This window comes from Myodes glareolus, chromosome X, assembly GCF_982192425.1.
Source record: "Myodes glareolus chromosome X, mMyoGla1.1, whole genome shotgun sequence".
Lineage (NCBI taxonomy): Eukaryota > Metazoa > Chordata > Mammalia > Rodentia > Cricetidae > Myodes > Myodes glareolus.
The window spans coordinates 28,823,985-28,839,947 of NC_142053.1; the positions used below are offsets into that span (position 1 = coordinate 28,823,985).

The window sequence follows — 15,963 nt, forward strand, 5'->3', positions numbered from 1 at the left end:
AGGATGTCATGCAAATTGCCAAGAGCTCAAACCCAGAACTATCTGACATCATTGACCACAATCTCATCTTTTCATGTCCACATTCTGAAGTTAGGAGCTCTATATGTTCGACTATTCTGAAAGATGTCTTTTGTACATCGAGGATGAGAGAGTAGAACAATGATATTTGTACAGACTCAGTTTGCTTTGCACTTTTCTTTTTCCATTTGTTGTTTTTTTTTCTTTTTGTTTTTTGAGATAGGGTTTCTCTGTGTAACAGCTCTGGCTGTCCTGGAACTCACTCTGTAGACCAGGCTGGCCTTGAACTCATAGAGATCCACCTGCCTCTGCCTCACAAGTGCTGGGACAAAGATGTGCACCACCATCACCACCCAACTTTTCTTCATTTTCTGTCTACAAAATAATGATGATCATGGCTTAGAATAGAGGGTGTTGTCCTTTTTAGACAACGTCTTTCTATAGAGCCCATACTGGCCTCAAGCTCGAGATCCCCATATGTCAGCTTGAGGGCAGCATCATGCCCAGCTTTGAATATGTTTTCTTTTGTCCTTCTATTCTATCTCGTGCAGTGCTAAGTGCACATTCTTCCCAGCTCTGCCAACTCTAATGCCAACTCAGGTAAGTGTGGAGAAGGAGCATGGAGAGCAGACTAAGGGACAGCAGAACAGGGGACAGCAGTTAGAGGGGCAAGAAGGGCAGAAGAGAAGCTAAACTTTGGAAACTCAGTCATCTTTTCTTGCTTGGGAGGCCCCATTCCTCTACTCAGCCACCTCTCCCTGCTCCCGCACACCCACTCGATGTGCCTCTAGTAATCAGGGTGTCTGGCCTCTTCAACACTCTAGGACTCCATTTCTGGCCTTAACCATACATAGAGCAGGACCCCACTGGCCCATGGTTCATTTATGCATTTACCTGTGAGAAGGTAGAACCTGTCTGTACACAAGGCATGATGTCCCCACATTCCATGGGACACTTTGGATTCTAAGGGAAGCTGCCTTTGCCTATGGCAGGGCAGGCCAAGGTAAGTCTGTGTCCCATTAGCTCCCAAAGACAGCTGCACATGCCCTGCATGGCTTACCTGGCTGTACTACCTGTGCTGTCCAGTGCTGGACAGAACTGCAGGGATGAGAGGAAGTGAGCACCTTGCTTACTCTATGTGTGGGAAGTAGAGGGACTCTATACCATGTTCACCAGAGAGCACTGGCAAGATACTTGCAGCTTCCCACGGTGTTAAATTCTTGAACTGAAAAAAACCCAGAACTGGGCCCTGGTGTAGGAGAGTCTTCTGTCTATGTGTTACTTTCATTGGTTAAATAAAGAGACTGCCTTGGCCTTTTGACAGGACAGCAGCTTAGATACCTTTTGATAGGACAGCAGCTTAGATAGGCAGAGTAAACCAAACAGAATGCTGGGAGAAAGAAAGCAGAGTCAGGCAGACGCCATGGCTCTTCTCTCTGAGACAGACGCTGGTTAGACTCATGCCGATAAGCCACAGTCACGTGGCGATATAGATTATTAGAAATGGATTGAGAGTTAGCCAATAAGAGGCTAGAACTAATGGGCCAGGCAGTGTTTAAATGAATACAGTTTCCATGTAATCATTTTGGGTAAAGCTAGACGGGAGCCGGGCGGCGGAAAGTGGCCCACTGCTCCTTTTACAACAAAGTCCTGCATTAGCTTGCTTTCTGCCTATCACTGTGATAAAACACTGACAAAAACGTGGGGAGGAAAGGGTTTGTTTGGCTTACAAGTCCCAGTTACAGTCCATCACTGAGGAAGTCAAAAGCAGAAGCAAGAACCGTGGAAGAAAGCTGCTTACAGGCTTGCTCTCCATGGCTTACTCTGTCTGCTCTCTTCCACAAGCCAGGACCATGTGCCCAGTGGCGGCGCCATGTGTTGTGGACAGGATACTCCCACATCAACCATTAATCAAGAAAATGCCCCACAGATTTGCCTACAGGCAATCTGATGGGGGAACCCCTCACTCTTTCCAGGTGATTCTAGCTGTGTCAAGTTGACAATACAAACAAAGCTAACCAGCACAAGCCCCTAAGCAGGAGTGGACTACATCAGAGCGCACGGAAGAGGGGATGGGGGGGGGGGGTGACATTGTGAGAACCTTCTTCAGGACTTCACACATTAGGCCTTAAATTTCCCTTTCCACGTGGGTCCCTTCATTCATGGCAAGTTTTTCCTGGTTTTTCCCTCACCCTTCCCTTATAGCAGTGGTTCTCAAGTTGTGGGTCATGCCCCCCACAGAGGTAGCAGATCAGATATCCTACATTTGAGATATTTACATTACAATTCATGACAGTAGCAAAAGTATAGTTATGAAGTAGCAACGAAAATAATTTTATGCTTGGGGTCCCCACAACATGAGGATCTGGATTAAAGGGGTCCAGCATGAGGAAGGTGGAGAGCCACTGCCTTTTTACTGTCACACTTACAGCACACTCTCCTGTCTGTCTTCTTACCCTCCCCTCTTCTCCAGTTCTTTCCTCCTCTTCTGCCTAGTCCTTGCAAAGCTGATGGTTCTCAGCAGTGAGGCCAGCTGACGTCATTCTCTTGTCAAGTGGATCCAGTCAGCCAGTCTGTACCCAGTGGGTACCTGCAGCATTAGCACACAGCACGAACTGTGATGTAATTGGGAAAGGATAGTACTGACATTAAAAAGTAACTTGTAGTCTAATTTTTTTGGGGGGGGGGCACCACCCAGCTCCCAAGTAAATCAAACACACAAAGGCTTATTTTTTATTTATTTTTTTAATTTTTTGTTTTTTTCTGGGTTTCTCTGTAGCTTTGGAGCCTGTCCTGGAACTAGCTCTTGTCACCCAGGCTGGCCTCAAACTCACAGAGATCCACCTGCCTCTGTCTCCCGAGTGCTGGGATTAAAGGCATGCGCCACCACCGCCCAGCTACGGAGGTTTATTCTTACTTATGAATGACTTGTTTCTTGCCAGCTTTTCTTAAATTATCCCAACTACCTTTTGCCTCTTTCCTTTGCTTACTTCTGTGTATCTTGCTTTCAGTCTTACTCTGTGGCTAGCTGGCTGGCCAGTCCCTGATGTCCCCCTTGCCTTGTCCTGTTCTTCCTGGCCTGGGTTCTCCTTCTATTTACACTCTCTGCCTGCCAGCCCCGCCTATCCTTGCTCCTGCCTCACTATTGGCCCATCAGGAGTTTTTGACAGGCACAGTAACACAGCTTCAGAGTTAAAAGATGCAGAGTAAACAAGTCACACACCTGAAAATAATATTCCCCAACCGTAACTAGCAGCTGACTGTGGTGGTGCATGGGATGTAGAATATCTTCCCAAGAACTAAATCAGAAGATGATACAAAAGGTGGAATGGAAGCCAGGGCCTTGCAAATGCTAGGCAAGTCCTCTATTACTGAACGACATCCCCAGGATGCCAACTAGAATCTTGAACTCTGTGGGATCCACTCAGGAAAAAAATAAATAAATACAGGGGAAAAATGTTTCCATATTCTTCTAGCCAGTTTTGAAGAACTATAAATATCTCAATATCTATTACAAAGGTCACTGTAATGCCATTCAAGAAGTATTAGATGCTTATGCAGTGATGGCTGCTTGGTATATATTATATCAGTAATTTTACATGCCTTTGTTGTCTTTTTTTATTTTTATTTTTTAAAAACTATCTTTCCTCATTTTACATACCAATCCCAGTTCCCACTCCCTCCCCTCCTTCAGGTCCCTCAACCTTCCCCCCTCCCAACCCCCATGCACTCCTCAGAGAGGGTAAGGCTTCCCATGGGGAGTCAAAAAAGCCTAGCACATTGTTTGAGGCAGGGCCAAGGCCCTCCCCACTATATCTAGGCTGAGCAAGGTATCCCTCCAAAGAGAATGGGTTCCAAAAAGCCAGTATAAGCAATAGGAATAAATCCTGATCTCACTGTCAATGGCCCCACAGTCTGCCCCAACCATACAACTGAGACCCACATTCAGAGGGCCTTGTTTGATCCTAAGCTGGTTCCCTTGCTGTCAGGCCAGTGTTGGTGAGCTCCCATTAGCTCAGGAAAGCTGTTTCTGCAGGTGTCCCCATCATGGTCTTTGCTCGTATTCTCCTCCCACTCTTCAACTGGACTCTGGGAGCTACACCCAGTGCTCAGCTGTGGATCTCTGCATCTGCTTCCATCAGTTGCTGGATGAAGGTTCTATGATGACAGTTAAAGAGTCATCAATCTGACTACAGGGCAAAGTCAGTTCAGGAATCCTCTCCACTATTGCTTAGGGTCTTAGCTGGGGTCATCCTTGTGGATTCCTGGGAATCTCTCCTTATTTAGGTTTCTTAGCAACTCTTTAAAGATAGTAACTTCAAAACATACTGTACTGGCTAGTTTTATGCCAACTTGACACAAACTAGAGTCATCAGAGAACCTCAATTGACAAAATGTTTTTGTAAGATTGGACTGCAGACAAGCCTGTGGGGCATTTTCTTAATTAGTGATCAATGGGGGAGGGCCCAGCACATTGTGGATGGTGCCATCATGGGCTCATAGTCTTTTTTCTATAAGAGAACAGACTAAGCAAGCCACGGAAAGCAAGCCAGTAATCAGCACCCCTCCATGGCCTCTGCATCAGCTCCTGACTCCAAGTTCCTAACCTCACTGCTTTTGATGATGAACTGTTATATGGAACTGTGAGTGAAATAGACCCTTTCCTCCCCAAGTTACCTTTGGTCATGATGTTTCATCATAGCACCTACCAAAACCTGATTACTGTAACAGAAAAAGGAGACTCTCCAAGAAGCCACACCCACACTCTAAACTGTGTGTTTAGATATATCTTACTTTCTTCAGAGTGCTTCTACTTCTCTCTCAACCCCCACACTTATGCCTGTATCAAAATAGCTTTAGTAAACTCCAACTTTACTTCATAAGAAGGAAAATTGACTTTAGATTTTTTTAAACTTTTTATTCAGCATTATATAACATGCGCATAATATATAATATGCTGCATTTGCCTTTTAGCAAGAACAGATGATCATAGCTGAGTAATTTCTTTCATCAACCAGGAAAATGCTTCCTTAATGAATGTTCTCCAAGCCCTGTAAAACAGTTTGAAAAGGAGAATGTGAGGATCCTGTTCCCATGAGAAAATGTACCATGCTGTTTATTTCCAGTGTCACAGAATGGCACTGTTAGTAAAGCAAGTGATTTCCCATCCCACATTTCTCTAACTGCAACAATAGAAGCTGAATTGGACTTCATAATCCTTGAATGAAGACCTTTGAGCCCCCACCTCTTTGAAACAGGGTCTCACTCCATAGTCCCGGGTGACCTCAAACTCACAGAGATTCACTTGCCTTTGCCCTCAGAGTGCTGGGATTAAAGTTGTACACCACCAGACCATGTCTGGCCTTTTCTTTTCTCTCTCTCTTTTTGGACAAGGTCTCATGTAATCCAAGTTCATCTTAAACTCCCTATGTAACCAAAGGTAAACTCCTGATCCGCCCGCTTCCAACTCTCAAATGCTAGGATTGTAGAGTGCACACTATACCTCACTCACTTCATTTTCTGACAGCAGCAAACCTATTATATATATGAAAAGCCCTTTTCTTCACCCTAACTGGAATTACAGTCAAGCAACTGTTCACCTCCTGGATCCTCATACACAGGCCCCTCCATAAATTAGAGGACCAGTACACTGTCTCACAAAACAGCACCAAACACAAGGCAAATACTGTTATCCTCATTCAAACTCTTCATAAACGATGAAGTAGAAACTCAAAGAAGTTAGAAATCACCCGATTCTGCCTCACCCCCCCCCCAAAAAAAACCACTTCCTTAAGTCAGTCAAATAGTAGCAGAGCCAAAATTCAAGTACAATGACCCTAACTCTAAAATCTTTGCTCCATAAATATTCAGACCTTCTAAAGAGGGCATAGTATCATGTATCTGTAATCACAATCCCAGCACTCAGGGAGGCAAAGGCAGGAAGTTTGCTCTGAGTTCAAGTTTACTCTAGGCTACACAGCAAGCTCCAGACTAACCAGGGCTATGTAGCAAGTGTCTGCTTCCAAAGAAAAGCAGTATCAAAACCAAAATATCATTCACAATGCTTAAGACTCTACTAGAGATAATTAATGACATTCCTTCCAGGTATGAAAATAACAGTCAGGGAAAATGAAACCATGAACCACCAAAGCATGGACTTTTTAAAGGCAGCACTTACTATCTACCTTCATGTCCATGAGATTTGATTCTCAGCCAGCATCAAACTGAGCCCCTGCAATACTTTTTACTCATTCTAACCATGCTTTCTCATCTATAAAATGAACACAAAATTTACCTAAGTTCATTGTGGGGAATCTGTGAGCTAGGAGCAAATACAAAGTGATTTAAGAAACTGAAAGAATTATGCAGGTGAGAGGCACCTGCATGCAAACCTGTCAACCTGAGTTGGATTCCTGGATCCCACAAGGTTGCAGGAGAGAACTGAATGCCTCCAGTTTGTTCTCTGACCTCTACATGCAACCTGCATTCACACACAAACGCGTGCGTGCAGGCGCGCACACACACACACACACACACACACAAATAAAATTAAAAGTAATTAAGAACAAAATTATCTTATAAGTTATGAAAATATAGCATTAATCTGAGTAATATTAAAATGCTACTTGGCTATTTTTGACCTATAAAAATAACAGTTTCTTAAAACTCAATTATGCATAAAATTATGTTAATTCTTTTTTGTTTTATGAGTAAGATCTTACTATATAGTACAAATTACTATCAAACTCATAGATTTTCCCTGCCTCAGCCTCCCGGGGCTAGGATTACAACAAGCATGTGCCACCACAACAGCTAAATCAATTCTTTAAACAAGGTTTAAAAGGGCTGGCAAGATGATTCCATGAGTATAAGTGCCTGCCACCAAGACTGAGGACCTGAATTTGATCCCTGGAATCTACATGGTGAAGGGAGAGAGTTGATTCCCACAAGCTGTCCTCTGACCTTCACATATGCACCATGGCACACAATACACAAACGGAAGAAAAATTTAAAATAAATAAATAGCCAGGCCTGCTACTACACACATTTTATCTCAGAACTCAGGAGACAGAGGTAGGCCGATCTGTGAGTTCAAGGCCAGCCTGGTCTACATAGCAGGTTCAAGGCAAGCCAAGGCTAAATATTGAGACCCTGCTTAAAAAATAAACAGCAAACAAGCAAGTAAATAAATGGGAGAGTGTTGTCAATGTACACATTCAGGGGCAAGTGTACCCACACATGTACGAATGCACACCACACACACATACAACACACCAACAAAGATCATTTTATGTATAAAAGACTGCATACTTCACTAGAAAAAAATGCCAATTAAATGAGTACTGTATGAACTTAGGCAAGGAAGTACCAGAACACATTGCAATCTTTCAGTCATCTTACCTTGGACACATAGTAGCGGTTGACTCCAGAGACACGTCTATCTCTTTCCATCAAATACCACTGGTAACGAAAGCGACCAATTCTTTTCTCCTTCAAGTAAAGGACAATGCAGTTTATAAATATGAGTGACCCAGTGAAAAGATATATCTCCAATTTTTCTTCAATGACAAAGTAGGGGTTGAAGAGGTGGCTAAGTGGTTAAGAGCACTTGCTAACTCTGGCTACTCAATTGGTTTCTCAGAACCAACATGTTTTGCTTTGTTTGAGGGGTGGCAGGAGGAGACTCATAACTGCCTTAAACTCCATTCCAGAGGAGACTCGATACCCTCTTCTACTCTCCATGGTGCACACATACATGTAAATAATAATAATAATATACATTTCTTTTTTAATATTTAATATTTATTATGTATACAATATTCTGTCTGTGTGTATGTCTGCAGGTCAGAAGAGTGCACCAGACCTCATTACAGATGGTTGTGAGCCACCATGTGGTTGCTGGGAATTGAACTCAGGACCTTTGGAAGAGCAGGCAATGTTCTTAACCACTCAGCCATCTCTCCAGCCCCTAATAAAATACATTTTTACAAAAAGAAATAATTCGCTAGAAAAATAGGATCATTGCTCAAACAAAAGCTAAGTGGACAACACAGAGCCAAACCTCCTAAATAAAACCAGACCATTAATACCATTAATATTTAGGATTAAGTTGGTAACTGACTTCTTAAACTTCCTCTTCCTATTTTTTTTGGGGGGGGGCACTGACTTTCTTTCTTTCTTCCTTGTTTTTCTTTTTTCTTTCTTTCTTTCTTTTTTTTTTTTGAGACAGGACCTCATTATGTTCCAGGCTCTCCTGGAACTCACTATCTAGCCCCAGGTTGACCTCCAGTCTTCCTCAATCTTCTTGCCTAAGCTTCCTGAGTGCTAGATTACAGGCTAGAGCCACCAAGCCCAGCTCTGTTTTGTTTTGCTGGTGAGCTAGTGAGATGGCTCAGCAGGTAAAAGTGCTTGTTGCCCAGCCTGAAGACTTGAATTAGCTCTCTGGTACCACGTGCTAAGAGACAACTGATCCCTGCAAGTTGTCCTCAGATTTCTGAAAACTTGCACACAGACTAAATCAAAATTTAATTTTTATAAGATAAAAAAAATTGGCAGCTGGGTGTGGTGGGCCTCGCCAAAACTCTGGAGGTATTAGCAGGAGGATCCACAAGTTCAAGGCCAAGCAAGCCACGTCGTAGAGAATGCGAAAAATGAAGGAAAGAAAAAAAAATCTAGCTGTTGCTTTGTGACTCTAACAAACAATAAAGGTAGAGTACACCTGAAAGAAAAGTACAAACCAAAACAGAAGTCCAATTATAATCTGACAGTACTCTAAGGTCATTGGGGAGGCCTAGGAAGAGGGAAAACGAAAGCCACGATGTGAGTTCCTTAAGGCTTACACATTCAAGTGGGAAGCTGAAAAGAAGGCAGGATTAATTAAGGATACAGAACACACAGCTACGGAAACGTGAATGTGGGAAATTAAACCAATAGAGGGAAGGCGTCGGACGGCTTAACGGGTAAAGGCCCTTGCCCTAAGCCTTAGGTCCTGGGCTGTATCCCCTGGACCCACATGATGGAGGGAAAAACGCAATTCTGGACCGCTGAATTCTGATCTCTGCAGGAGCGCGGGACACGCTTACACCCACCCCTCCCTCCTCCCCCTCCCACACGTAAAAAGAAAAACGACCAGGGATGGAGAGATTGCTTATTGGTTAAGAGTGCCAGTCGCTCCCGCAGAGGACTTGAGTTCGATTCCTGGCACCCACTTTTGCTGGCTCCTACCCTCCTGTAACTTCAGATCCAAGCGACCCGGTGCCCTCTTCGGATCTCCGCAGGCACCTACGCTCACGTGCACAAACACAGCTACCCAATCGGTTTTCACAAGGAGATGAATGATGGCAAGGAATGGGGACACAACTACCTCCGCTCCTCGGTCTAGGCAGTAGGGCCCGGCTCTTGTACTCTACCTTGCTAACTGCCAAATGCATCGTTTCCTTTTGGGTCACTCGTCCTCAACCAAAACCTCGCTATGTTCTGCTAAAGGAAAAGGTGGAGTCCGCCGAGTCTCCGCTTTCAGGCAACACTCAAAGGTGGACCCACTTAGAGGTTCTCACCCTCACAGAGCGGAGCGGCAGCGCATTCAAACGGCCACCGTAGTCCCACGGTCCGCAGAGCCCGGCCGCCTTACCTTGCCTCCGTTGGAAAACTTGTGGATGTACGCAGTGGACACCCCGGGGATGACCAAGCACACGCCCATAATGGCGAGGCCAGGCAGAATCTCGAACCACATCTCCGAACCGTAACTCGCTCTCCGAACCGTAACTCGCACTCCAAACCGCAACCGGCTCCTCAGAGGTGACCGGCTTTCACCTTCCTTCCGGCGGCACGCAGAAGGGGCGGTGCCTTGGACGGCTCAGGAGGAAGCGACGGTGGCCGCAGGGGCTCAAAAGTGACTGGCGTTCTCGGTCTGGAAATCGTTCCCAGGCAGTATTTTTCGCCGCCCGCCCCCGCACACACACCCCCTCCTCCATCCGACTCACCGCGGCGGAGACCACGAAATCTGACGATGCGGAGCGGTCCTGTACGCCGCGGCTGTTTCAGAGCTTGGTGATCTCAAATGGCAGAACAACTTTCTCCGGGGAATTCGGCCGGCCAGGTGTGCACCTTCCTCTTCAAAAAGCCTGGGCGGAAAGGGGCGCCGGGGCGCCGAAAGCGCCCACTCTATGATGCGGGGTCAGGGGACAGTGACAGCAGCGGCGACGAAGGCAGCGCTGTGGTCCGACCGGAGAAAAAGCATGCGACCCACAATCCGATGATCCAGAAGACGAGTGGTAGCGGTAAACAGAAGACGAACTACAGCGGCTTCAGTAGCGAGGACGAGAATGAACAAGAGGGTCTCGGCGTGGTCTACAAGTCGACCCGTTCGGCAAAACCCGTGGGGCCCGAGGATATGGGGGCGACCGCTGTCTACGAACTGGACACTGAGAAGGAGCGCGATGCACAATCCATCTTTGAACGGAGCCAGAAGATCCAGGAGGAGCTGAGGGGTAAGGAAGATGACAAGATCTATCGGGGAATCAATAATTATCAGAAATACGTGAAGCCCAAAGATACGTCCATGGGCAATGCCTCCTCCGGGATGGTGAGGAAAGGTCCCATCCGAGCTCCCGAGCATCTACGTGCCACCGTGCGCTGGGATTACCAGCCCGACATTTGCAAGGACTACAAGGAGACTGGCTTCTGTGGCTTCGGGGACAGCTGCAAATTCCTCCATGACCGTTCAGATTACAAGCACGGGTGGCAGATCGAACGTGAGCTTGATGAGGGTCGCTATGGTGTCTATGAGGACGAAAACTACGAAGTGGGAAGCGATGATGAGGAAATACCATTCAAGTGTTTCATCTGTCGCCAGACCTTCCAAAACCCAGTTGTCACCAAGTGTAGGCATTATTTCTGCGAGAGATGTGCACTGCAGCATTTCCGCACCACATCTCGTTGCTATGTCTGTGATCAGCAGACCAATGGCGTCTTCAATCCAGCCAAAGAATTGATTGCTAAACTTGGAAAGCATCGAGCTGAAGCAGAGGGAGGTGCTTCTGATTTCCAAGAAGACCCCAAGGAGGAGAATTCAGTTCCCATTATTTAGGTTTTTCGTAATTCCCAGTCGCAAAATAAATACTTTGTTGTTTGTTAAAATCTTTTGGAATCTTTTTTTTTTTAAAAAAAAAAAGGGAAAGTGGCAGAGAAGGCAGGCGATGGAATAGGGCCCCAGATGAAAGGCTTCAAGATAGGTGTTATCTGGATGTTTTTAGCCTTGAAATAGATACTTAACTGGTGAGTATTTCAGAGCCCTGTGTCATAAGTTGTGTGGATGGGAGAAGTCACGAAAAAAACTAAGATGTACTTGAGGGAACCTAAGTTGTGATTGTGAGACCCTCACCTCTTATTCTCAAAAGGGCGAGAAGAAATTTCCTAGCAGACTGTTTTCCCGGGAAGATAGTGGCCTTCCCCTCTCCCACCCAGGAGATCCCGAGCACAAAAACACTTAGCTCAGCCCAGCCAGCCACCTGGTACAGGCTGATAAAGATGGCCTAACTCAGAAACAGTGGCCTTGCTCTAAAAAATGGGGAAAAAGCTAACTTAACAAAATGGGAGGGAACAAAAATCCTTGTACCCGTGCCAAAGCATCTTAAAAGATTCTCTTTGTAGTTATTTTTTAAAATGCTGCAAAATCCCCAGGCGGTTCCTGAGCGGCCTGCCCAAGATCCCTGGGTGGTTCCCCGAGCAGCTAGCGGTGGGAAATGCTGGCATGTCCCCAGTGCTGGACACCGAAGTGGCTCGTGGCAGGGGTGGGTTGGCAGGAGACAGAGACATGGATAGACACAACATGTTGAATATTTATTCAGGGGGTTATGGAGGGGAAAGGGATGAGAGGGGGCAGGGAGAGAGAGAGAAAGAGGGGAGAGAGAAGAGAAAGAAGGAAGAGAAAGAGGGAAACGGGGAGAGGCCTGCACCCCCCAAGAGGACAGTAAGAGAGTGATCCAAGATGGCGGGGAGAGGTCAGGGGTCGCCGGGAGTGGGCGTGGCTTGCCCCTGGGAGCAGCCAGTCCCAGACAGAGAGAGACTGGCTGTGGGTCCCTGCAAGATCCCGGCAAGGGGGCCATGTGGTGGCTGGCAGCGGTAGCAGGCAGCGGTGGTTGGTCCCGGCGCAGGCAGACACATGGCAGGTGGGCAGGAGACAGAGACATGGTTAGACACAACATGTAGAGTAAGATTGAAATATTTATTCAGGGGGTTATGGAGGGAAAGGGGAAAAGGGGGGCAGAGGGGGGAACGGGGAGATGTGCACACCCCCAAAGAGAACAGTAAGTGAGTGATCCAAGATGGCGGGGAGAGGTCAGGGGTTGCTGGGTGTGGGTGTGGTTTGCCTCTTAAAGGGCCAAAAGCATACCTTTAAAGGCTTACCCCACAGAGGAGATACAACTCCTCTCTACACCTCGCTGTAATGGGGATGGATATGAGTTCCAAACATATTTGTATTATGCTGATTAAACTTTGCTTATTACAGTCTGGGCTTCTCTGGTGGTCTCTCTCTGGGGGTTGTAATCTGGGCACAACAGTGATGAAGTCAATAACTGGACCTATTTATTATATCACATTTCTATATTATGTAATAGTTTAGAAATTACTTTGATGCATTATATTGTTGGAGCAAGTATTGTTTTAAAATGCACATTGGAGGGTTTGAGTTGGTCCTTGATCACTTTGAAAGTGTACCTTGCAATCTTTGGGAAGTGGTCCATGCTTCCTTTGGAGCACCTCTAGGTAACCCTCATTTCCACAGATGATGAAATATGATAAATACTGTCCAGTGTAATAGGTATTAGCCTCATGTGGCTACTAGTTCTTGAAATGCATAGATGGCCAGTAAATTGGATGTTACACTTAACTGAATTTGTGAACTTGGATATGGTAAAAGGCCTAATGTTTTATAATCCATAATCTGAAACTATCAGTGTTCTCCTAGACTCCAGTAGAACTAATCACACCTTGTTAAAATTAGTGTACTTGTAATCAAAATTGTTTGGGAACTAGCTTAGTGCTTGGCATATAGTTAAGAAATTGATGAGAGAGTTTTAAGAAAGGGGATTTAGACCAAAGCTTTGAGTCCACACCGAGGAATTTGAAGTTATATTTCTGTAGGTAATGGGGAGATGAGGATGACAGATAAATTTGTTTAACATTATCGAGATGCAGAGAGGACAGGCCAGATGATTAGTCATTATTTTAGTGATATAATTAAAATTGGGTTGATATCAGGAAACAGAAGAGTGTATAAATTGAGTTAAAGTGGACTTTACTCATATTTAAAGATATTCATGTAAAGATTTTCTTTGAACAGACATTCCTTTTTGTCTCTCTTTGGCTTTTTGAGAGAGGATCTCTCTGTGTAGCCCTGGCTGTTCCGGAACTTGCTCTGTAGACCAGGCTGACCTTGCACTCACAGAGATCTGCCTGCCTCTGCCTCCCAAGAGCTGGCATTAAAGGTGTGCAACAACCCTGCCTGACTGAATAGAGTTTCTTAAGCACTGTGTTGAGGACAGGGGATAATAGTAATGAATACAGTAGACACAGGCTGCATCTTCTGGAGCTGTATACTGAATAGTAGCGGCAAATGAGGGGCGCACGGGAAAAAGAATATATTGGGTTGGTCTCAGCATTAACCTAATCTCTTGGGCTGGTGACATGTCTCAGTGGGTGGAGGCACCTGCTGCCAGACCTGACCACCTTAATTGAACCCACATAGTGGAGGAACAGAGTTGACTCCCATCTTCAAGTACACACAGAGAATAAAATAAATAAAATGTAATAGAGAAAAATAAGAACCTAATCCTGGGACTGAGGGGAATATGGTTCAGTGGAAGAGCAACTGGCTGGAATGCCCAAGGGGAAAAAAGAATTGAAATACAACCTAGAAGTCCACAGACATGAGATCACTTTTTCTTTTCTTTTCTTTTTTTCTCTCTCCTTCTTCCTTTCTTCCTTTCTTTCTTCCATCCTTCTTTCCTTCCTTCCTTCCTTCCTTCCTTCCTTCCTTCCTTCCTTTCTTTCTTTCTTTCTTTCTTTCTTTCTTTCTAAGACAGGGTTTCTCTGTGTAACAGCCCTAGCTGTCCTGGACACTTGCTCTGTAGACCAGGCTCACCTCAAACTCAGAGATTCGCCTGTCCCTGTCTCCCAAGTGCTAGGATCAAAGGCATGCATCACCATTGCCTGGCAAGATCACTTTTTCTTACTATTTATTTGGAGTGTGTGTGTGTGTGTGTGAGAGAGAGAGAGAGACAGACAGAGAGAGAGAGAGAGAGACAGAGAGAGACAGACAGACAGAGACAGAGACACAGAGAGAGACACATAGAGAGAGTGTATGGGCATCATGCATGTGTGTAGTGCCTTTCAAAGCCAGAAGAGGGCACTGGGTCCCTGAAACTGGAATTAGGGGCAGCAAGAGTTCATATGTGGGTTCTCTGTGTGGCTAGCAAGGATGCGTAACTGCTGAGCCATCTTGAGAGCCCCATGGACTCATTGGAGAGACTAGGATAGACTGTGCAGTAAAGAGTGCTTGTGGCATAACTGAGGTATACGAGCAATTTACTAGAAAGGGGGCTTGATGACACAGGAAATAATATTTAAGAGATGCGCAGAAGAAACAGTTAAATAGGAAAGAAAAGAGGCTATTGTAGAGAGGGCAGAAGAAATGAAGAAATCTCAGAGAAATAAATACAACAGTGGCCGAATAGACGATTCAGCGGGGAAGCCTGAGGACCTGAGGTAGAAAAGCAGGCCATGATTGCATGTGCATGCAACCTTCAGCTTTGTGGGAGCAGGAAGCCTGGGAACTTATTGGCCAGTCAGCCTGGGCAAAATGGTGAGCTTCCAACATAGTGAGAGACCCTGTCTGAAAGAATAAAGCCCTGGCAGATGGCTCAGTGGGTACGACTGTCTGCAACTCAAGCCAGAAGACCTCAGTATGGATCACGGGAACCCATGTAACAACTTTGCGGCAGTGTGTTAATCCCAACAGTTTTATAGGGAGATGGGAGGTGGATGCAGGAGAATACCCTAGAAGCTCAGAGGCCATCTAAACTGGGGTACACAGAGCAATGAACATGAGATATCCTGCCTCAAAAACAAGAGGGCAGGGCTGAAGAGACTAGATCGTGCAGTAGTTAAGAGTGCTTACTACTCTCCCAGAGGACCCACAGCAGGCCCTTAACAACTGCCTGAACTCCAGCTCCAAGGGCTCAGTGCCCTCTTCCTGTGTGCAGTCCTCCACAGACCTCCAGACAAGCACTGTTCCTCATATATGCCACCACACAGAAACCTGTACACAGTACACAAAAATAAATATTTTTAAAAGATGGGGACTAATGCTTCAGTATGCTCGCCCATGCATAAATAAATGTATTTTTTTTGAAAGAATGAAGAGGGCCTGCAAGATGGCTTAGAGAAGATAAAGAGGCTTGCAATCGAGCCTAATGACCAGAGTGGGATGCCCCAACCGTTGTGAAGGGAGGGAACTAACTCCCACAGGCTGTACATGAGCACCACGACATGTACAGGCTGACCTGTACATGAGCACCACGACAAGGCCCCGACCCTCAGCACACAAATCATAAGTAAATGTAGTTTAGTTTTTAAAATTAATTTCAAATTCCTCTTTTTTTTTAGAGATTTATTTATTTATTTATTTATTTATTTATTTATTTATTTATTTATTTATTATGTATACAGTGTTCTGTCTGTCTGTATGCTTGCTGGCCAGAAGAGGGCACCAGATCTTATTACAGAAGGCTGTGAGCCACCATGCGGTGGCTGGGAATTGAACTCAGGACCTCTGGAAGAACAATCACTGCTTTTAACCTTTGAGCCATCTCTCCAGTCCGGTAGTTTAGATTTTTAATGGTGGAAAGCCAATAGAGGAAACCACCTGATGTCAAACTGTGA

At 45.4% G+C, this 15,963-nt stretch overlaps 2 protein-coding genes across 2 annotated transcripts; one reads left to right on the top strand and one right to left on the bottom strand.

Moving 5' to 3' along the window:
• Positions 1-4,915: 4,915 nt before the first annotated feature.
• On the bottom strand, positions 4,916-9,857 carry Ndufa1 (NADH:ubiquinone oxidoreductase subunit A1). The gene is made up of 3 exons (XM_048450430.3): positions 9,650-9,857; positions 7,420-7,509; positions 4,916-5,069 (listed from the first exon to the last, which is right to left on the bottom strand). The coding sequence occupies exons 1-3, from the start codon at positions 9,749-9,751 to the stop codon at positions 5,049-5,051; spliced, it is 213 nt and encodes a 70-aa protein (XP_048306387.1). The 5' UTR covers positions 9,752-9,857; the 3' UTR covers positions 4,916-5,048.
• A 34-nt stretch (positions 9,858-9,891) lies between these two features.
• On the top strand, positions 9,892-11,157 carry Rnf113a (ring finger protein 113A). The gene has a single exon (XM_048450429.2). It carries the CDS (start codon positions 10,079-10,081, stop codon positions 11,105-11,107), a length of 1,029 nt encoding a protein of 342 aa, XP_048306386.1. The 5' UTR covers positions 9,892-10,078; the 3' UTR covers positions 11,108-11,157.
• Positions 11,158-15,963: the final 4,806 nt, after the last annotated feature.

Excerpts from the sequence above, each read along its gene's own strand:
- Ndufa1 (XM_048450430.3), bottom strand. The coding sequence starts at position 9,751 with ATGTGGTTCGAGATTCTGCCTGGCCTCGCCATTATGGGCGTGTGCTTG. Across the intron at positions 7,510-9,649 it reads AGTTTTCCAACGGAGGCAAG|GAGAAAAGAATTGGTCGCTT; the intron begins GTAAGGCGGCCG and ends CTTTACTTGAAG. Across the intron at positions 5,070-7,419 it reads ACCGCTACTATGTGTCCAAG|GGCTTGGAGAACATTCATTA; the intron begins GTAAGATGACTG and ends ACTGTTTTACAG.
- Rnf113a (XM_048450429.2), top strand. The coding sequence starts at position 10,079 with ATGGCAGAACAACTTTCTCCGGGGAATTCGGCCGGCCAGGTGTGCACC.